Below are 23,055 nucleotides of genomic sequence, written 5' to 3' on the forward strand. Positions count from 1 at the left end.
GCTTTTGTCAGATGTTTTGCAATAAATTGAGATCTAATACAGCAGTACTGTTGAAGAGGAGGTAGAAAAAAACCGGCGATAGGAAAAGGATGTTTGCATCTGTATGGTATGCCAAAAAGATGGGTCGTCGGTTTATCAAGAATGTGCGGAAATCCAGACAGCAGCATCTTCATCTGTCGGTAAGTTAATGAAACCAGCAGTAAATGCCTGGCTACTTGTTATGTATAGATTTCCAAATTAAGGAAGGCATCAAATTGCTGTCGTGAGGGCTGCGTCTTATTGTAGAAATGAAATAAATGATATCCGTCAGGTATTTCTGCCAAACTCTTAAAATCAGATGCGTTTTTTTTAGAAGCTTCCAGTTTAAATGCTTCTGCAGTAGGCTTTTTGTTTTTTTTCTTGAACCTCGTGTCTGTGGTTTAGTGTTTGTTTATTTTCTAGATTTTGTTTATTTTAGATTTTATTTTTAGAATTTTAGTTTGCAATCTACCATGTGCAGCTGAAGTTGTAGACGGTGATGTGAAAGCTTACGTGGAATTCAGGCATCAAGTTCGATGAAGATGGGATGCTACTTTGAAGATAGCTTTGCTTGTAGAAATGCAGAGAAAATATGAATGGTTCAATGTACAGATTATTTCCAGAAACTGTCCGTATGCGCTTATTATGTTACTAAGCTAGTTTATGTTGAGTTTTTATTTTTTGTTATTGAATACAACTGGGTACAGGCTGTGAAGCAAGATATATTCTATTGAAAAGAACATACTTCTAATTTCCAAAATCATCAGTCTTTTTACAAGAAGGGTGTATGTATTTCTGGAGATGAATCTTGAATGCTTGGGTAATTGTGTATTGATATCGAGACTCTTGAGTCTGAAATTGCTTAGTTTAAAAGTTCATTGTTCACCCAAGCCTCCTAGGTGGTTTGCAAACTGCATATTTTGAACAGCCTTCTGCATCTGGGGCAATTAAATGTGCAGTGTTAGAAGTTGCAGCAGTATGCACAGCAAACAGCTTCTTGACAGACATTTTGACAGACTGTAGGAGAGATGAGTGCTGCAATGGGACGTGCACACAGCAAAAGATCAAGCAACTGCTTGGCATTTTTGAAGCAGGAACCTTAAGTTAGGGCACAAGACATTATTTCATCATTTTTTGTAATGTAAAAATCTAATATTTACATTATTAGTTGTTTTTTGCACTTTAATGTTGGATTTCTGAACTTGTGCATTTTGCTTTTCAAGTGTTAAACTTTATTCAGATCCAGCAAATTTAAAGTTTAATTTGATCTTTCATAGCATTAGAATATTAGCAAAAAAGAAATGTGTAAATGCTAATTGTTCTGCTGTAATTGCATTTGCTTGGTGCAGAACTCAATCAAACTGCGACAGGCCTTGGATTCAACTTTTGAACCTCTGGTTAAGAGTTGTACTGCTTTAGCAGGCTAATGGGCTGGCCTGAGTTTTGAATGACAGTGCTGTAACTATAAGGGTGCAATTATACTGCCACCTTGATGTGAAGTGATTTTGGGTGTGCATCAATGCAAAAGTGGCAGCATAACTCAGGAAGTTAACAGCACATAAAGCTGTGAGGTGTGGAGCCCTCTCCAGGAGGCTATTTCACACCAGTTTCAGTTTATACAAAGCACAGTATATATCCAGTGTTAAATTCTGATTATATTGTTAAATTCCAGATTCCATTTAGATGCCATGTCAATTTTTAGGTGTCTCGTATTAAGCACAGTCAAGTTTGAGAAATAAACCCCACAAATGGTAAGCTACTGTTTTGTCAATGTTGTTGACACTTGGTGAAAGTCAGTACTGTACATTGTGGAGCTTGGAACTGAGACTACAGAACTTTCAACAGGTGATTGTTGGGCAGCAGTTCTTTTTATTATTTATATTAGTCTCAGAATTAGTTTACTTCCTAATTTTCTCATGTACATTGACTCATGCTGTGGTATGATTCCATGGACACTGGCAGCCGCTTGGTATTTCATCCATTTGGCTATTCACCGGAGTCTACACAATGAGTGTTGGCAGGCTATTTTATTCTTGGGGAGCAACACAAAGGCACCCAATTCTGACAGCCTGAGCTTGGCTCAGTTGGTAATTGCATCTGGTCATAACATAGAAACATAGAAGATAGGAGCAGGAGTAGGCCATTCAGCCCTTCAAGCCTGCTCCGCCATTCAATGAGATCATGGCTGATCATTGAAATTCAGTACCCTGTCCCTGCTTTCTCCCCATATCCCTTGATCCCTTTAGCCTTAAGAAATATATCCAACTCTTTCTTGAATATATTTAATGAACTGGCCTCCACCGCCCTCTGTGGCAGAGAATTCCACAGGTTCACCACTCTCTGGGTGAAGAAATTCCTCCTCATTTCAGTCCTAAATGTCCTACCCCTTATCCTTAGACTATGACCCCTGGTTCTGGACTGCCCGACCATCCAACGCACTCCTGGCTGGCCTCCCACGTTCTACCCTCCGTAAACTTGAGGTAATCCAAAACTCTGCTGCCCGTGTCCTAACTCGCACCAAGTCTTGCTCACCCATCACCCCTGTGCTCGCTGACCTACATTGGCTCCCGGTTAAGTAACGCCTCGATTTTAAAATTCTCACCCTTGTTTTCAAATCCCTCCATGGCCTCGCCCCTCCCTGTCTCTCTCTAATCTCCTCCAGTCCGACAACCCTTCGCGATATCTGCGTTCCTCCAATTCTGGCCTCTTGCACATCCCTGATTTTCTGCGGCCCGCCACTGGCGGCCTGCCTTCAGCTGCCAAGGCCCTAAACACTGGAGTTCCCTCCCTAAACCTCTCCACCTCTCTTTTGTCCTTTAAGCCGCTGCTTAAAACCTACCTCTTTGACCAAGCATTTGGTCATCTGCCCCAATATCTCCTTATGTGGCTCGGTGTCCAATTTTGTTTTTATAACGCTCCTGTGAGGTGCCTTGGGATGTTTTACTACGTTAAAGGCACTATATAAATGCAAGCTGTTGTTCTGGGTCCGAGGCCCCTACTGGGAGTTTGAGCTCCTAAACTAAGCTAACAATCCACTGCACTCCTGATCGAATGTTACATTGTTGAAGATGCCAGCTTTCGGATAAGACATTAAACCAAGGTTCTGTCTGTTCAAATGGACCCAAAAGACCTATCGAATTACTTAAAGAGCAGGAAGTTCTCTATATCTTAGGCAACATTCCTCCCTCAACCATTCTCCCCTACATAGCTCATAGCACTTGGAAGTAACTCGTGATATGATTGGCAACATTTCTGAAAGTTGTGATAATGCTCTATATATAAATGTAGTCTCACGCAATAGTGAAGCAAAATTTAATTTTTTTCATCCAACAGAAGCAGCAGGATAGTAATCAGAAACGGGACTGTTGGCAGAGTTTCTTTTCTCCCCTCAGTTTGGGTTCTGCCACAACTACCCTGCTCCAGACCTCATACAGCCTTGAACATGGGCACAATAGCGGAATTCCAGAGCTGAGGTGAGAGTGACTGCCCTTGACATCAAGGCAGTATTAGACTGAGTGTGGCACCAAGGAGCCCTTGACTGAAGTCAATGGGGGTTGGGGGGGAAAACTCTCCTGGCACAAAGAAAGACGGTTATGGTTGTTTGAAGCCAATCATCTCAACTCCAGGACATTGCTACAGGAGTTCCTCAGGGCAATGTCCTAGGCCCAACTATCTTCAGTTGCTTTATCAATGTCCTCCTTCCTTCCCTCCCCACATTTCATTTCATTGACCTGTGCTAGATTGGAACCATGGTCTTCAATGAAAGCATAATGTGGAGATGACAATGAGGCAAGGTGGAAACTAGGATATATGCTCTCAAGGGTGAGTTAAAATATCAGTATTTGATGATGATGCAATGCATTGGTGGTTCAACATACTGTGCCAGTGGTAAGATATGAGTTTGCCCTTCTGATTTATCACACAGTACTCAACCTTAAGTATTTGAGGGGGGGGGGGGGGTGGGTGCAGTAGAAAATAAGGCAAGTATTTTTTTCATATTGGTGTATTGATGGCTGTCTTTTATTTTATATCCATTGTTGAGGTTTCTCTAATTGTTTTCTACCATGCATCTTTGCAATAATTTCTAGACAAATTACTTTTAATCCTTTTTTGTATTGAATATAATTTCATTGTAACAGTTCCTACTTCGAATTTATGGACTATGAATCGTGACAACTTGTGCTGGATTGATGGAAAATGCTGCAATATTTGGAATATAATCAAATTAGTTATGATTCATCAATTCCATTGTTGCCACTAAAAGCAGTGTACTGCAAAGTGGTGTAGTGTAAATCCACAAACGGATGATTTTTTTTTTCCAAACGGCAATGCAAAATCTCTTAGGCTTGATGGTTTGACTGTGATTCAGGGTAAGCAGGCATTTAAAATCTAATTTTATCTTGGATTCCATATTGCACATTCCACCGGCCTAGTGAAAATCGGAATGTCAATGACCCATTTATGACCTAATGGTTACAGACTGCATTGTCAGAGGCCTGCGAACGAACTACCTCTCTACCTTTTTATTTGGCAAATGGTACATGACAGGAAGATGCCTAAAAATGGAATGGGAAGAAAACTTAAAATGTGATTTTTAAATAAAGTATTGTACCTGTCCCAAAAGGACAGATTGAATTTGAGGAATTTTTCTTTTTTGCTTTGTAGCTTAGAATCATAGAATAGTGCAGCACAGAAGGAGGCCATTCGGCCCATAGAGTCTGCACCAGCTCTTATGAAGAGCAATCCAGTTAGTCCCACTCCCCCATTCTTTCCTCATATCCCTGCAGTTTATTTCTCCTTCAAGTATTTATCCAAATCCCTTTTGAAGGCTACTGTTGAATCTGTAACCACCACCCTATCAGTTAGTGCATTCCAAATCTTAACCACTCGTTGCATTAAAAAGTTTTTCCTCATGTCGCCTCTGGTTTGCCAATCACTTTAAATCTGTGTCCTCTTGTTATCAACCTTTCAGCCATTGGAAACAGTTTATCTTTATTTACTCTATCTAAATCCTTCATGATTTAAACACTTCCATCAAATCTCCTCTTAGCCTTCTCTGCTCCAAGGAGAACAACCCCAGCTTCTCTAATCTCCACGTAACTGCAATCCCTCTACCCTGGAACCATTCTAGTAAGTCTCTTCTGTACCCTCTCCAAAGCCTTTACGTCCTTCCTAAAGTGTGGTGCCCAGAATTGGACACAATACTCCAGCTGGGGCCGACCTAGTATTTTATATAGGTATAGCGTAACTGCTTTTGTATTCTCTGCCTCAATTTAAAGCCCAGTATCCCATATGCTTTATTAACAGCTTTGTTAACCTGTCCTGCCACCTTCAACGATTTGTGCACAAGCGCCCCCAGATCTCTCCATTTTTGCACCGCCTATAAAATTGTACCGTGTATGGTCTCTCCTCATTCTTCCTACCAAAATGTATCACCTCACACTTCTCTGTATTGAATGTTATCTGCCATGTGTCTGCCCATTCCACCAGCCTGTCTGTCTGTCTTGAAGTTTATTACTATCTTCCTTACTGTTAACTACACTTTCAAGTTTTGTGTCATCTGCAAAATTCAAAATTGTGCTCCATTACCCCAAGTCCAAGCCATTAATGTATATTGAAAACAGTAATGGTTCTAGTACTGAACCTTGGGGAATGCCACTGTATACCTCCCTCCAGTGTGGAAAAACAGCCTGTTTTCTATCCCTTAGCCAATTTTGTATCCGTGCTGCTACTGCCCCTTTTTACCCATGGGCTTCAATTTTGCTAACAATCCTAGTATGTGGTACTTTATCTGACGCCTTTTAAAAGTCCATATACACAACATCAACTGCACTGCACTCATCCACTGTTAACTCATCAAAAAAACTCAATCAAGTTAGTCAAACACGATTTGCCCTTAATAAATCTGTGCTGGCTCTCCTTGATTAGTCCATGCTTGTCCAAGCGATGGTTAATTTTCTCCTGGATTACTGTTTCTAAAAGCTTCCCCACCACCGACGTTAAACTGACTGGCCTGTAACTGCCAGGTTTATCCACCCCCCCCCCTTTTTTGAACAAGGGTTTAACATTTGCAATCCTCCAGTCCTTTGGCAGCACCCCTGTATCTAAGGATGATTGGAAGATCGTGGCTAGCACCTCTGCAATTTCTTCCCTTAGTGACCTAGGGTGCATCCCATCTGGACCGGGTGACTTACCACTTTAATTACCGCCAGCCTTTCCAATATCTCCTCTTTATCTATTTTTATCTCATCCAGTATTCCAGCTTCTGTGTTTTTAAAGTTTAAAATGAGTTAGATCTGACCCACATTGTGTGGGGAGGCACCCAGCAAAGGCTGAGGTATCCCCAGTGAGGGGCAGGGAAAATGGGGACTCATTATACCTCCTTGCGACTGACTGGGGCACAGTGATTGTCTGTGCCCATTCTCTGCATTTTCAGATGTTCAGCCATGTGGATTAAGCAAAAATGGAGAAAAATTGCAAATGGGGAAAATTATACAGCAAATAGCTGCATGGGAGAGCCCCAGAGCTACTGCACGTAGAAAAAATTAGTACTTCGCTTGCTGCACACTGCTTCAAATGACTTACTATCTTAAAAAATAGACTACTGTACTATAATGCCTTTGTAAACCCAGGCCTTTTACAACATATACAGTCTCAGTTGAACTGAATTGCTTTCAATAGAAAAGATAATAGCAAATAATAATTGGTACTGTTTGTAGAATTTGCAGCACATCATTTTATGAAGCAATTTATCATTTTACAACAACAACGTGCATTTATATAGTGCCTTTAACGTAGTAAAACATCCCATGGTGCTTCGCAGGCACTTTATCAAACAAAATTTGATACTGAGCCATATAAGGAGATATTGGGACAGGTGACCAAAAGCTTTGGTCAAAGAGGTAGATTTTAAGGAGCATCTTAAAGTAGGAGAGAGGGGTTTAGGGAGGAAGTTCCAGAGCTTAGGGCCTAGGCAGCTGAAGGCACGGCTGTCAACGGTGGAACAATTAAAATTGGGGATGCACAAGAGGTCCGAATTGGAGGAGCGCAGAAATCTCGGAAGGTTGTAGGGCTGGAGGAGGTTACAGAGATAGGGAGGGACAAGGCCATGGAGGGATTTGAAAACCAGGATGAGAACTTTAAAATTGAGGCGTTACTTAACCGGGAGCCAATGTAGCTCAATGAGCTCATGGGCGAACGGGACTTGGTGCGATTTAGAATACGAGCAGCAGAGTTTTGGTGAGCTCAAGTTTATGGATGGTGGAAGACGGGTGGTCGGCCAGGAGAGCATTGGAATAGTCAAGTCTAGGTAACAAAGGCCTGGATGAGGGTTTCAGCAGCAGTTGAGCTGAGGCAGGGGCGGAGACGGGCAATGTTATGGAGGTGGAAGTAGATTTTAAATTTCAATATTGTAGTATTTAAATGAGAAAAATGATGGACATCAAATTACTGAAAAATAACTTGTAGCTTGACATGTAGGCTATGTAACACGTTACTGAACTTTGAGTCAACCACTGAGTGTCTTAGGATGCCACGCACTTGAACTTCCTCGTAGCTTGACTCAGTCTCTGGCAAGTTCTTCTGAGTGCATGCATGTGTGTGTCCAGCCTCTCTCTCATCATCTACCCCTCTTACTATAATTGACGTGTTTTGGACCAGCCCACAATTGCATGGATTGCAAGACTACAACTGCTTATTGATATACCTATCAATTCATTCCATGAAAAGCGACGAGTTAAGATTGTAACTATAGGTTTTTATTGGTTAAATAACAGAGCCCACCCTCGTGGGTGATCGGTTCCAACAGGGAGGAATACCAGCCAGTCGATCACCTTTATACCTGGGCAAGCAGGCGGAGCCATGGGCGGAGTCAGCTGAGGTCAGCCCAGGTATAACAGCGTGGCAAGAGGTAACCTTGTGTAGTGATACAACAGTGTAAACAGTGATAACCATAGTGTAACGATATAAACAGTGATAACCATAGTGTAACGATAGTGAACGATAACAGTGGTTTACCACATTCACCCCTTGTTTAAATTTGAGTCCGGCGGGGTATTAGTGGGGGGTAACGGTGGTGTCTCAGGGGTGCCCGAGGGTGCGAGGTCTCGCAAGGAGACTGTGTCCTCCCGCCCGTCTGGGTATGCCACATAGGCGTATTGGGGGTTGGCGTGCAGGAGGTCCACCCTCTCGACCAGGGGGTCCATTTTATGGGTCCTCACGTGCTTCCGCAGCAGGACGGGCCCCGGAGAAGTCAGCCATGTTGGTAGCGAAGTTCCCGTAGTCGACTTCCTGGGGAAAACAAACATTTGCTCATGGGGGGTGGCGTTAATGGCAGTGCAAAGCAGTGACCGGATGGAATGCAGCGCTGCCGGGAGCACTTCCTGCCAGCGAGAGGTTGGGAGGCCCTTAGACTTTAAGGCTAAGAGAACGGCCTTCCAGACTGTCGCGTTCTCTCTTTCTACCTGGCCGTTCCCTCGGGGGTTGTAGCTGGTGGTCCTGCTTGCAGCAATACCTCTCGCTAGTAGGAACTGGCGAAGTTCCTCGCTCATGAAGGATGAGCCCCGGTCGCTATGTATATAGTTCGGGAACCCGAACAAGGCGAAGAGGTCGTTCAGGCATTTGATGACTGTGGTACTGGTCATGTCTGGGCAGGGGAAGGCAAAGGGGAAACGGGAGTACTCGTCAATAATGTTGAGGAAGTACACATTACGGTCAGAGGACGGGAGGGGCCCCTTAAAATCGATGCTCAAGCGCTCGAAGGGGCGGGTGGCCTTGATCAGGCTTGCTCTGTCCGGCCTATAGAAATGCGGTTTGCATTCGGCACAGGTTTGGCAGTTCCTGGTCATGGTCCTGACCTCCCCGATGGAGTAGGGCAGGTTGCGGGCCTTAATGAAGTGGTAAAGTCTGGTGACCCCGGGGTGGCAGAGGTCGTTGTGGAGGGTCTGCAGTCTATCAACTTGCGCGTTGGCGCATGTACTTCGTGATAGAGCATCTGGGGGTTCGTTCAGTTTACCAGGCCGGTACAAGATATCGTAATCATAGGTGGAGAGCTCAATTCTCCACCTCAAGATATTGTCGTTCTTGATTTTGCCCCTCAGCTTGTTATTAAACATAAAAGCGACCGAACGCTGGTCGGTGAGGAGGGTAAATCGTTTGCCTGCCAGGTAATGCCTCCAGCGTCGCACTGCCTCCACGATCGCCTGGGCCTCCTTCTCGACAGAAGAGTGTCGGATCTCAGGGCCCTGGAGGGTCCTTGAGAAGAAGGCCACAGGTCTCCCCGCCTGGTTAAGGGTTGCAGCTAGGGCGAAGTCGGATGCATCGCTCTCCACTTGGAAAGGGATAGACTCATCCACCGCGTGCATTGTGGCCTTAGCAATGTCTCCTTTTATGAGGGAGAAGGCTGCGCATGCTTCTGCTGTCAGGGGGAAGGAGGTGGACTTCATGAGGGGTGGCTTTGTCCGCATAATTGGGCACCCATTGGGCATAGTAAGCGAAGAGCCCCAGGGTTCTCTTCAGTGCCTTTTGACAGAGGGGAAGGGGGCGCATTCTTTCGGGGTCGGGGCCGATGACTCCGTTCTCTACTACGCAGCCGAGGATGGCAAGGCGCGGGGTGTTAAACACACATTTCTCCTTATTGTAGGTGAGGTTCAGCCGTTGGGCCGTACGGAGGAATTTCTCCAGATTAACATCATGGTCCTGCTGGTCGCGGCCGCAGATGGTGACGTTATCTAGATAAGGGAACGTGGCATGCAGCGCGTTCTGGTCAACCATCCGGGACTTTGAGAGTGGAGAGGCCGCAGGTGGTATGCGGCGGGCGGTTTAAAACCTGGTTGTAGACTGTGAGTGGGGGGAGGGGTCCACCGTATGCCAGGGTGACACTTTGGAGGTGGCATTGGAAATCCAGCCCTAGTAGGACGGCAGCGCAGAGCTGGGGCAGGACGAGAAGTTTAAAGTTTTTATATTCCGTGCCCCTAACCGACAGGGTCACCACACAGTAGCCGCTGGCGTCAGTTGAATGTGACTTCGACGCCATCGAGATCCGCTGGCGCGTTGGCCGGACAGTGAGGGAGTAGTAGCTCACCATGTCTGGGTGAATAAAACTCTCCGTGCTTCCGCTGTCGAACAGGCAGGTCGTGGCGTGGCCGTTTACTCCGATGTCCGTCATAGACTTGGACAGATGATGCGGGAGGGCTTGGTCAAGCGTGACGGAGGCCAGTGTATGGCTGAGCGAGCTGCTGTAGTCTGCGGGCGGGGCGGTGGTCGGGTCTGGAGACAAGGTGGCGGTCGAGTGCGGTGAACAAAATGGCGGCGCCCACGAAGTTGAACAAAATGGCGGAGAAGATGGCCACCCCCACAACTCACATGAGGCACTGCTGGCGTCGGTGGCCTTGATCAAAGATGGCTGCCCCACGACTCACGAGGTGATGCTGGCATCTGTTGCCTTGATTAAAGATGGCCGCCCCCACAACTCACATGAGGCACTGCTGGCGTCGGTGGCTTTCCCCCTGCAGGCCTTCGCGAAGTGGCCTTTCTTTTGGCAGTCGGAGCAGGTCGCGTTCCTTGCAGGGCAGTGCGCCCTCGGGTGTTTCGCCTGGCCACAGAAGAAGCAGCAGGCGGCCCGATCGCGGGGCTCCGCTGCCGCAGCCGGTCCCGGGGGTGGCGGTCCCGATCGATTCCGGGACACCGACGCTGTGGTAGGTCCCAGGGGCGGCGGTGCGAGGGGTATTGCGGCCGGAGTTGGGCCCGAGTCCCAGGGTCGCGCACCACTGTACCTGGAGTACGCCTCGCGGTCCCGATGGGCCACTTCCAAGGAGCGAGCGAGGATAGCAGCTGTTTTCAGGTCGAGGTCCTTTGATTCCAGCAGTCTTTGCCGTGAGTAGTCTGACCGAAGGCCTTTCACAAAGGCATCGCGGATATTTCCATCGGTATGTTCTGCAGCTGTTACGGCTTTAAAGTCACAGTCCCTGCCGAGTATTTGTAGCGCCCGTAAGAAATCATCAACCGACTCTCCTGGCTGTTGCGAGCGGGATCTTAGGAGATGCCTGGCGTACTTTGAGTTTACTGGGCTCCGGTACTGCTCTTTTAGCAGGTCGAGGGCCTCCTCGTATCTATCAATGTCCCGGATGAGTGCAAATACTTTAGGGCTCACCTGGGCGGTCAGAACTCTTAGTTTAGCTTCCGAGGGCACGCCGGAGGCTGCCAGGTAGGATTCAAAACAGCTCAGCCAGTGATCGAAGTCTAGGGCTGAATTCGCAGCCTGTGGGTTTAGATCCAGGTACGGCGGTCGGAGGGCTCGCAGCCAGGTCGGTTGTGGCTGGCCGTTTGGCTGTGGCTGTTGTGGTTGGTCGTTTGGATCCATTTCAAAATTTAGCCAATAAAATTGATATACCTAGCAATTCATTCCATGAAAAGCGACGAGTTAAGATTGTAACTATAGGTTTTTATTGGCTAAATAACAGAGCCCACCCTCGTGGGTGATCGGTTCCAACAAGGAGGAATACCAGCCAGTCGATCACCTTTATACCTGGGCAAACAGGCGGAGCCATGGGCGGAGTCAGCTGAGGTCAGCCCAGGTATAACAGCGTGGCAATCAAATCAACTTTTATTGTCATTGTTAGTGCACAAGTGCAGTACAACGAAATGTAGGCTTGCGGCTCCCGAGAGTGTACAATTTGGATTAGGACACTTAAACATTTCAACATACATTTGCACATATATATTAGCATAAATATGACCATAATAAAGTGCATCGGCAGATGTGCAGGCTTTAGTGTTTATTTGTAGAGTTCAGTAGGATGACAGCCCTGGGAAAGAAGCTGTTCCTAAATCTGGTCGTACGGGTGCGAATGCATCTGTAGCGTCTTCCAGATGGTAGGAGGGTGAACAGACTGTGGCTGGGGTGGGTAGGGTCTTTGATGATGGACCGTGCCCTCCGTAGGCAGCGTTTCTGATATATATGTTCTATGGTCGGTAGCCGGGTGCCGGTAATGCGTTGGGCAGTTTTGACTACCCGCTGCAGGGCTTTCCGGTCATGGGAGCTACAGCTGCCGTACCATACCGTGATACAGTTTGTCAGGATGCTCTCTATAGTGCAGCGGTAGAAGTTAGAGAGGATCGGGGGTGACAGATTACATCCCTTCAGCCTCCTCAAGAAATATAGGCGCTGCTGGGCCGCCTTCACCAGAGAGGAGGTGTTGAGGGACCAGGAGAGGTCTTCCGTGATGTGGACTCCGAGGAACTTAAAGCTGGCCACCCTTTCCACCTCCGCCCCCCCCCTTGTGTAGTGATACAACAGTGTAAACAGTGATAACCATAGTGTAACGATATAAACAGTGATAACCATAGTGTAACGATAGTGAACGATAACAGTGGTTTACCACACTTCTACAGTAGATTTTTTTTAAACATGCTCTGTTTAAAAGTGAACAAGATCCCCTGCGGCAATACCAAAATTAATCTACACTCGCACTGTACCTATTACTCAAGCAAATGTTCAAGGTCTTTTTGCTTTCTGTGGTTGATGTTTTGTGATTAGAGGGTTTTGTGCTAGGACAATGGAATATTTCTCCACTTTTTGTACCCATCAAGCATCAAGCAGTCCCACATCAAATTAGCACTGGGGTTGATACAAAGTAAAGTTCCCTCCACTTTCTCCAACTATGAATTTTCCATTTCCCAAACTTGTCCTCCTTGTGAAATTCAAGTTACTTTTGAAGACTTTCATCCAACCTAGGTTCAAACCCAGATCCCAAAAATAAAATTGCTCTAACTGTACCACTCAGTCTCTGGTTCACCCAATTCTTAAAGGGGAAAGACAGTTTTAAGTACACACCCCTTGTTACAGTAGAAAATGTCTTGCCACAGCTTTCTCAATTTTTTTAAATTTTGTTGCCAACGTGAACACACTTGGGTAGGATCGGCACCTTGCTAGGCCTCTGGAATGATGCCCATTACAGGAAGTGCTCCACAGAGATGATGTTGTCAATAGCAAGTATTTCAAACTTACCATGAGGGCCATTCTGAAGTCACCGGCAGAACACCAGGTTAAAGGCCAGGAGTGGAAATTTTCCACCATTTACTGTAGAACTGCTCTGTAATGCACAGGGACGGCCCTCAAGATTGACATCACCAAGCAGCCTACAAGGTAGTGCAGCTACTTCATGGTCTTCAAACTAGCAGCAAATTGACATTTAAAAAAAAATGTTGAAGCAATTTCAGGTAAGTGCATTTTCTTTTTTTTTTAAAAAAAGGTTGGGCAGGGAGTACATATTTTTAAAATTAGTTCATGGGTGTGGGCATCGCTGGCAAGGCCATCATGTATTGCCCATCCATAATTGCCATTGAAAAGGTGGTGTGCCGCCGCCTTGAACAGCTGAAGTCCGTGTGGTATATTGAGGATAGTGTTTCCCCGAATTATTCTTCCCTTTCAAAGAAGAAAGAAAGACAGACTTGTATTTATATAGCGCCTTTGGAATGTCCCAAAGTGCTCTACAGCCAAAGACACTTGACAAACACTTTTTTGGCGATATAATTAAATTGAAATGAATGCATCATCACATCAATTGTCCTACCCGTCCAGGAAATTGATGGAACACTGTCCTGACTCCCCTCCTTCCTCCAAAAATTATTTCTCCACCAAGTACACAACAATGCATACTAGTTTTGTTCCTTTCCAGCTTTGATATAAAATTGAAGCACCATAAGTAGTGGAAAGGAAAGGGGTGTGAGCATTTTCAAAACTGGTAAAAAGGTAAATATAGGGATTGTTTTCTCATTCTTATTTTTGTCCATATATCTAGTCTGGCCCCAGATGTCCAGTTAAAAATGCAACGCATTTAAGTAATGCTGAACGCCATTAGTGTTTCTTCGCTTCCACCTTGATATGCTAAATGAAAATGACTGATCCCTCTTGGGACACATGTTCCTAAAGTGGTGGTTTTGCATATTGTGTGCATGTTTCACCCAAATCCATTAAAACTTTGCAGAGCGATTCTGGTTTAAGGAGACATTTCAGTACATTATGGTTTGTTCCAGTGAAATATTGATTCAATTTTGAATGCTGCTGAAGTGGGAATGTTGACCACATTGTTCATTTCAAAGCGAGTTGGATCATTTCATGCTGTTGATATCACAGTCTAATAGTCCTTCAGTATGCTTTGTTTCCTGTGGTTATTCCCTGTTGGCTTTTCAATGGAAAGGATTGTCAATATCTGGGAGCAAACATTATACAAAAGTACATGGGGGAAGATGCTGCTTGTGGAATCTGTATATTATACACAGATTTTAGATTTAAACATTTAAAAACCTTTTTAATAGTTTTATTTTTTAGTATAACAGTGAGGTAAAATATTCTGAATTACAGTGCATGTGATCCAGTTGTCCCGGTTTTCCATTTTTGTTTTTCTGAAGCTTTTTATTACTGCACGAAAAACTTGCAGTCAGGTAACTGCAGTCCATTCTCCTCTTTCCACCCCCCTCGCCTCTTGCAAAGAATAGCCAGTTCCAGGTTTCTAGTCCAATGCCTGTACGCTCTTACCTGTTAATTGACCTCACATCCTGTCTTTCAATATAGTTATTAGCCAACAAGGAGCAACTTTAATTCTTCTATAGCTTCTCTGGAAAATCAGTTGATGGAAAGGAGAAAATAAAGCTAAATATGATTAGAACCCGCTGTTGCACTGGTTTTCAAAGAGCTCGGACTGTACAAAGCTTTTGAACTCTATGTATTCTCCAGTCCTAAGTAACTTCCAGACATGATCTTCAACCGCTGCAGGTAGTCAGATTCTGTCTCCCGTACTTCAAGTGATGCTGATGTAATTCTATCCGCAGTTGTGTCTACATACTCCACTCAGCAGCTGGTAGTGGTAGACTCTGCCTGGCAACCACCTGCAGGGCTGCAGAGATGAATTACATCTTCGGCAACAACACGTCGCTTTTGTACTCGCGCCCCAACAGAGGCAATGCCAGCGCTGGCCTGAATTCTGCCGGGCTGAAGCTGAAGCAATGCGCAAAGAGGAGCTTGGGTGACGAGCTGAACTTGCGAGACAATGAGGCGGAATCTTCTCGCTGGCGGGCAGTCCTGGCATTTTTTACCCGCAGGCACTACTTTATTGACTGTATTTCTACAAGTGGTGGCTGTACTCAGGTAAAGCTCTGATAACTGAAATGCTCAACTCTATATTTCTAGTAATAAAAGCAAAGGTGCAATAATTTGGAATATTACAGTAAGATGAAGTTAGAAAATTCTTCAATTCTTGATGGGATTGTTTGAAGGAACAGAAAGCGATTGTTGAAACCTGTTTTTTTTTTTGCTCTGCGCTTGTGTAGCAAACTTATTAGCTGCCCCAGTAACCTGGTCCGATATAATTCAACTTGGTAGTTTACTGCTATGATGACACACACACCGGCTCATGGGGCTTTGCTGTGATCAATGTATATGAAAGAAACGGTGCTATTGCCCCAATTCTTATTTACCTTCTGTGATAAACGCATAGCTTTGAAAGTGATTTAAAATGGCTTGAACTGTTACTTGCACTGTCCTTCCTTCCAAAACAATGTCTGTCATTGCTGCTGAATTGAATTGTGTTCTCAAACGGTGCTAGAGTAAATGTCCCTTTGGCTTCAGATTGGGCTTCAGTTGACAGTACTTGTATTTCATCGCAACGGATAGAATGAATTAGACTTGCTGGTGCTTTGCTTAATGCACTATGTAATTACATTATCTTCATTCCTGTAATTTCCATATTTGGTTTCCATGTATTCAGAGCACAAGTGGTCATTAAAGTTGTAGCTAGATACTAATAACATCTTGCATCATATTGGTAATATTATACAGATACCTTACTGCTGTTTTTCACTTGCGCTCTTTTCAAAATTTCGGCACAACAGAAGCGTGTACATAATACCCTTTTTAGCAATGTGCGAGAGCCAGAGATGACAGCTAGTACAATAGCAGCAGCCGTTTGACTGATGGGCCTTTTTTTCTTAGTAAATTATTTATCATTAATTTTGCAAAGTTGTAGTGCCTACTGGGATAGGTTTGAGGTTAAATGCACAGGTGATGGTTATAGTCCAGTCTAAAGGTGCATTTACACTGCAGCTTGAGACCATTAGCTGCAGTTTGGGTTCCAGCCAGGCAGAACCTTGTTCACCTTGCTTAGCTCCTGCCTGCCTGGAAAGTTAATAGTCCTGCTTAGCAGAGTTTTCTGCACATGCCTGAATACACCCATGGCAGAGCTATCTCTCAATTTAAAAATAAATGCATAGAGAGTGAGGAGTGGAGAATCTTTGCTTTAAACATATTTTAAATTAATCGGATCCAGCGGGATCCAACTGACCTCCTGCGCACTTTGAAAACCAGGTTTATCACGCCGCACAGCATTTACACTCTTTACGGTATAAACCAAAGTGTTTTGAGACTACCCCCTTTGTTTCGCTCCAGGGTTAAGACGAGCCTCGTCTCCTGATTCACACTGCAAGTTTAGTGTAGGTGCGAAATGGAAACCGCTTCACACCAACGCTAAGCTGTCAGTATTAAGTGTTCCCAAGTCATTGAGTGTGCACGTTATACTGTGAAACCGTGAACTCTACTTGCCAATGGTTGGTGAGGTATCAAAATATATTTGAAGCATTTTAATTACTGGTAAAATGAGCACTTTATATTTTTTTTAAAATGCGCACTTGAATTCTGTAATGCTAGCAAGTTCCTGGCAGTGTAATGATCTATATGCTACTCTAGCTCTTTGAACAGTTGACGATGGAAGATGAATATTTAAGTTTGAGTGTGCTTAAAATCTGAATGTGTTTTGTGGATCACATGTATTTCAACTGTCAACAATTATTAAATGCAGATAAAGGATGAGTTTTACTGCACTTTATTTCTTTTTTTTGAAGTTTCCATTCTTTGGCAGTACGAGCAGGACGGTTAAGGTTTGCCCCTTCTCTCCACGCATTGACCATCAGTAATACTGCTACAGCATACAGCTACACAAAGAGTCCGCTGCAGTGACCTCAATGTAGCTCTAAGATGGTTGTAGCAATGGCAAGGTTCTAGAGCAATTTTTCTTGCTTTTAACATGACAATTTTTATACTTTCAGTTGAAAGTGTATGGGTATTTCTTTGATTTTTGTCATATTACACTCCTGTGCAGAGCCTCTGGACATTTCCCTGCATTAAAGGTGCTATTTAACGCCAAGTTTTTGCCGATTCGCTCTGGAGTTAAACTGGCCATGTAGGTGCACCCCAATGCATTGAAATGTTGAGTGTGCAAGCTTTATGACGAAATTGTGCGAACAAAAAGAATCTAGGTTCCCTTTTCTACTGGGAAGACCCCCTAACATTCTGCATTTGAATTTGCACACATTGTTCAATGTAAGCAACTTATACCAATGTGCAGTTTAAAAAAAAACCCCACTTTTTCCTGTAATTTTAGTGCACAAATGAGGTGAGGAATTACTAGGTGAGGATCTGCAGTAACGTCTTTGTGTGTCCTGGTTTGTGGAGCTGCCCTGCAGTATAAAGGAGGTAGTTTCATGAACCAGGAGGCACCTGTTTGCAATACTGAGCACAGATTACAGCTTCAAATCTATATATGAGAGCCCTGATTTTAAGATGGGGTCAGAAGTGTGTGTGGGGTCAGTGTGGCGAGTGTCAATGTTGCCCTGGCTTGCCGACATGAGTCCTGGGCCATTTTAACATCCTACACCACATTTAAATAGACCACTCCCTGATCACCAGGCAGGAGCCAAGCAGACGCAGCAGGAGGCCACAGTCTGAGACCCATCGGAACGGTCCCTGGCAGCCAGGTAAGGGATAGGTGAGGGGCGAGCTGACCGTGGTCAAGGAGGGAAGGTCAGGGCACAGGATTCTTTGTGGAGCCCAGCAGAGCATGCCTGCTCCTCATGACTCCCAACTCCCAAGATAACATTTAAAAAGAAACTCCATTTACCTTTTTGGCCCACTTCTGGGCCTTCTGCTCCATCGCATCCTGGCAAGGCCAATACCAGTCGCCAGATGTGGTTGCCCAGAGTTAAAATATAGTCGGGCTGAATGATGTCATTAAATCTTGCCTTGATAATTTTGAGGTCCTTGTCTGCCTGGTCAGGTATTTGCCACGCTTCAGGAATTTTGATCCCATTCTCATCGGGCATGGGGGGTTAGAACAGGTCTGTGATGTTATTATGTAATTTATTCGAGTTTACTGGTCCTTTTAAACAATGTTTCAGTAATTAGCTTTCTGTGCATTCAAGAGATGAAAATGAAGAATTACAAAATGCAAAAACAATGCCACAAGAGCCACAGCTTACTGTTGATCTGACTATCACTAGCTGATAGAAGGATAAAGCCATTAGAACTCTGCACTAAAGGCAATCAGGCCTATTTGTGGTACTTATTCTACACTTCCCCCATGCGCACTGGTAGGATAAGAACAGAAGAAAGAAATAGGAGCAGGAGTAGGCCATTCAGCCCTTCTAGCCTGCTCCGCCATTCAATGAGATCATTGCTGATCTGCCTCAACTCCATTCACCAGCCCTATCGCCATATCCCTTGATGCCCTTACTAGTCAGAAATCTATCGACTTCTGTTTTGAATATACCCAATGACTGAGCCTCCACAGCCTTCTGGGGTAGAAAATTCCAAAGATTCACCACCCTCTGTGTGAAAAAATTTCTTCTCATCTCAGTCCTGAATGGCCTACCCTTTATCTTGAGGCTGTAGCCCCTGGTTCTAGACTCCCCAGCTAAGGGAAACATTCTCCCAGCATCCATCCCATCAAGCCCTGTAATAATTTTGTATGCTTCAATGAGATCCCCTCTCATTCTTCTGAATTCAAGAGAATACAGGCCTAGTTTACTCAATCTCTTCTCATATGACAGTCCCGCCATCCCAGGAAGGTCTCGCCAAGGCCCTATATAATTGGAGTAAGACTTTTTTACTCCTGTACTCAAATCCTCTTGTAATGAAGGCCAGCATACCATTTGCCTTCCTAATGGCTTGCTGCACCTGCACATTCACTTTCAGTGACTCATGTACAAGGACACCCAGGTCCCTTTGAGCATCTGCATTCCCCAATCTTTCACCATTTAGGAAATACTCTGCCTTTCTGTTTTTTCTACCAAAGTGGATAACTTCACATTTATCCACATTATATTCCATCTGCCATGTTGTCGCCCACACACTGAGCCTGTCGAGATCCTCTTGAAGCCTCTTCACATCCTCCTCGCAACTGACACTGCCACCTAGCTTTGTATCATCGGCAAATTTGGAAATGTTACATTTGGTCCCCTCATCCAGATCATTGATATAGATTGTGAATAGCTGGGGCCCAAGCACCGATCCTTGCGGTGCCCCACTAGTCACAGCCTGCCACCCTGAAAAAGACCTGTTTATCCCTACTCTTTGTTTTCTGTCTTAACTGATTCTCAATCCATGCTAGTATATTACCCCCAATTCCATGTATCCTAATTTTGTTCACCAACCGCTTGTGTGGGACCTTATTGAAGGCCTTCTGAAAATCCAGATACACCACATCTACCAGTTCCCCTTTGTCTACTCCACTAGTTACATCCTCAAAGAACTCCAATAGGTTTGTCAAACAGGATTTCCCTTTCATAAATCCATGTTGACTCTGCCCAATCTTACTATTAGTTTCTAAGTGCCCAGTTATTGCATCCTTTATAATAGATTCCAACATTTTCCCAACTACTGATGTGAGGCTAACAGGTCTGTAGTTCCCCATTTTCTTTCTCCCTCCTTTCTTAAATAGCGGGGTTACATTTGCTATCCTCCAATCTGCAGGAACCGTTCCAGAGTCTATAGAATTTTGGAAGATGACAACCAATGCGTCCACTATCCCAATGGCCACCTCTTTCAACCCTGAGGATGCAGGTCATCTGGTCCTTGGGATTTATCGACTTTTAGTTCCATTAATTTTGCTAGTACTGTTTTTTTACTCATTTCTTTAAGTTCCTCATTCTCGCCACACCTTTGGTTTTCTCGTATTTCTGGGAGGTTTTTTGTGTCTTACCCCGTGAAGACAGAAGCAAAGTATTTATTTAATTTCTCTGCCATTTCCTCATTCCCCATTATAAATTCTCCTGTCTCTGACTGTAAAGGACCTACATTTACCTTCGCCAGTCTTTTCTTTTTCACATACCTATAGAAGCTTTTACAATCTGTTTTTATATTTTTCGCTAGTTTGTGCTGATATTCCATTTTCCCTTTCTGTATCAATTTCTTGGTCCCCCTTTGCTGATTTCTAAAAAGATCCCAATCCTCAGGCTGACCGCTTTTTCTGGCAACTTTATAAGCTTCCTCCTTTGACTTAATACTAGCTTTAATTTCTTTTGTTAGCAATGGTTGGATCAATTCTCCTTTTGGGTTTTTATGCCCTAGAGTAATATATGCTTGTTGCAAATTATGCATTATTTCCTTGAATGTTAGCCAATGTATGTCCACCTTCATACCTTTTAGTGTAGTCCCCCAATCTACCATGGCCAACTTGTCCCTCATACCCTTGTAGTTTCCTCTGTTTAGATTGAAGACCTTAGTTTCAGATTAGACTATATCACTCTCAAACAGAATGTGAAATTCAATCATATTATGGTCACTTGTCCCTAAAGGTCCCTTTATCACAAGATTATTGATTAGCCCTTTCTCATTACATATTTCCCCATCCCATGTAGAAACCACTCTATACCCATTCCTCACCCACTTTCTCCATATGGTGGGCAGCAAAGTCCCATTCCCCCCCTGGTGGGATGAGCGTATAGTAGCAATCTATTTTCCCTCCAGTGTAGTGGGCTGTAATCCTGTTTCTCCTGTCCCGTGTGGTGGCCAGAATGGTGTGCATTCTGTGTTGTGGTTAATGCTGTTATTAATCATTTTATGAAAACAACATTTCTAAGACCAATTTAAATAGTGAATGTTATAAAGGACGATTGGAGCAATGTCTGGAACCACAGAGTCTGCTTTGGATTCCGTGTAATTTGAGTAAAATAAAACATTAGAAGTCTCGGCAAGCTTTGACCTTTTTATGTTTTTGAATTTTAGGACCATTGCATATGCATGTTAACCAAAGGAGGTAATTTATTCCCATAATTTATCACACAATTGTGCAGCAGTTGTCTGGAAATCTAGATACTTAATCATGGGTTTATGATCCTGCTGCTGAGATAGAGAACCAGATTTAACAGTGTAAATGCAGTGAGTTGTTGCATAGATACCAGCCTCCCATGAGCTGAATGAAACAAGCACTAATAGAAAGGTGATTTTTTTTAAAATCTGCCTCCTGCCTCAGTTTGTGCCCGTAATTACTTTGGAGCTAGTTGCTGTAGCAACAAGTGGACAGATTCGTGATTCCAAGTATGAACTAATTATTCAATTTAAATTTTAGAAACTCCACCTGTTCGATGTCCTCATTTACTGCACGAGCAGATGGAAGGATTAACATTTTATGTGGAAGACGTAATATTGGTGTTCCAATGCATGAATTTTCCCTTTTGTTTTTATGCTTCAACTTTTCCGAATGTGTAACTGTTTTTCTAGTTCTCCACCTCCACCTGATTGATTACTTTCAGAATATTTAATAACCTGGATTTTGCTACTTTCCATTTTGTTTCTCTTTTCTCCTTCCAACCCTTGTAATAAGAGTCTCATTAAATTAAACGAGTTCAAGCTCACTGATTCAGGATATTGGCATGAAAGGAAAAGGAACTAATTATGCTTTCACAGGTAAACATCTCCGAGCTAAACAACATGGTTAAGCAATCATTTGGAGGAGATGGTGTTTTGAGGCCTGCTGTCCCTCTTGACTAGTGTGCTGAGCGCACGAGCAAAATGTTCCATCCTGAGGAATTGTTTGACTTAATATTCTGAGGGCTCCAAATGCCGAAAGCACTTACCCTCTTAATTTTTCTGTTTTATTTGAAATCAATAAAAATGGAAAAGTTCTTCAATTTTCAATGTTAAATGGACAAATTACTCGATGCTTACACCTGAAGACATTTGAAAAGGATGAATTACTATTGAGTTCTGTATGGTATGGAAATACTTCTGAATTTAGAGTCGTGAAACACAAAGGTGTATTGTATCTTGACATTCTTGTGGAAATCTATCGAAAGCAGCTTCCATTGTTGCTCTGGAGTTGCTGCTACTATCAGCTGGGTAACGGTCATGTAATCTGGTTATTTCTCTTTTTAAAATCTTGGTGACTTAACATCCACAGCAGAGGGAAAAAATGCTAATAACTAATGAAAAACGGGCAAAGCGACATTTTGCAAGCTGAATCCTTGGCCACCATCTCTGGTCGAACCACATTGTTGGCAACCATGGCGCCCTGTTCCACCTGAGCTTCCAACCCCACATAACGCTCCATCACAAAGACTTTCACCCCCGTAACATTGTCTACCTCTGCCCATCTCAGCCCATCTACTAGTAAAACCCTCACCCATGTCACCTCCAGCTGCAAATATTGTAATGCTCTGCTGGCTGGTCGCCCACCCTCCAAGCTCTGTAAACTTAAGCTGATCCAAAATTCTGCCGTCTGTATCCTGTCCCATAACAAGTCCTGCTCACCCATCAGTCCTGTCCTTGCTTGTCTCAGCTGGCTTCCAGTCCCCCTCAGCCTCAACAATTTAAAATTCTCATCCTCGTGTTTAAATCCCAAGATCTCTCCGCTCCCTATCTCTGTAACCTCCTTCAGCCCTACAATCCCCACAGAACTCTGTTCCTTCGACTATGCCCTCTTATGCATCCCTCCTTTTGCCCCACCATTGCGGCCAAGTCTTCAGCCGCCTCAGTGCTGCATTCTGGAATTCTCTCACTAAAACCCCCCGCTTCCCCTCTCCGCCTTTAAGATCTTATTTAAAATCCACCTCTACGACCAAGCTTTTGGTCTCCCTTCCTAATATCTCCTCCTTTAGCATGGTGTCAATCTTTGTCTGATTATGTCTCTGTGAAGCGCCTTGACACTTTTCTACTTTAAAGGCACTATATAAATGCAAGTTATTGATGCTGTTGAAATTGTAGTGTTCAGC

At 44.1% G+C, this 23,055-nt stretch overlaps 1 protein-coding gene across 23 annotated transcripts in view; it reads left to right on the forward strand.

Annotated features, from left to right (window-relative positions):
• LOC147115607 (disks large homolog 1) overlaps window positions 1-23,055 on the forward strand; it is a 439,472-nt gene that overhangs the window by 191,209 nt on the left and 225,208 nt on the right. For 2 of the 23 annotated variants that reach the window (XM_085990012.1, XM_085990013.1), the window contains exon 1: window positions 14,848-15,163. The exons of the other annotated variants lie outside the window; for them this stretch is intronic. In XM_085990012.1, the coding sequence (XP_085846138.1) occupies window positions 14,921-15,163 (243 nt within the window). In that variant the 5' untranslated portion in view covers window positions 14,848-14,920. Of the gene's footprint in view, window positions 1-14,847; window positions 15,164-23,055 lie in introns of those variants that run through there. 23 annotated transcript variants of the gene reach the window in all.

Source organism: Somniosus microcephalus, chromosome 6 (assembly GCF_052327205.1).
Source record: "Somniosus microcephalus isolate GS21.2 chromosome 6, FLI_Smic_1.0, whole genome shotgun sequence".
In the NCBI taxonomy this organism is placed as follows: Eukaryota; Metazoa; Chordata; class Chondrichthyes; order Squaliformes; family Somniosidae; genus Somniosus; species Somniosus microcephalus.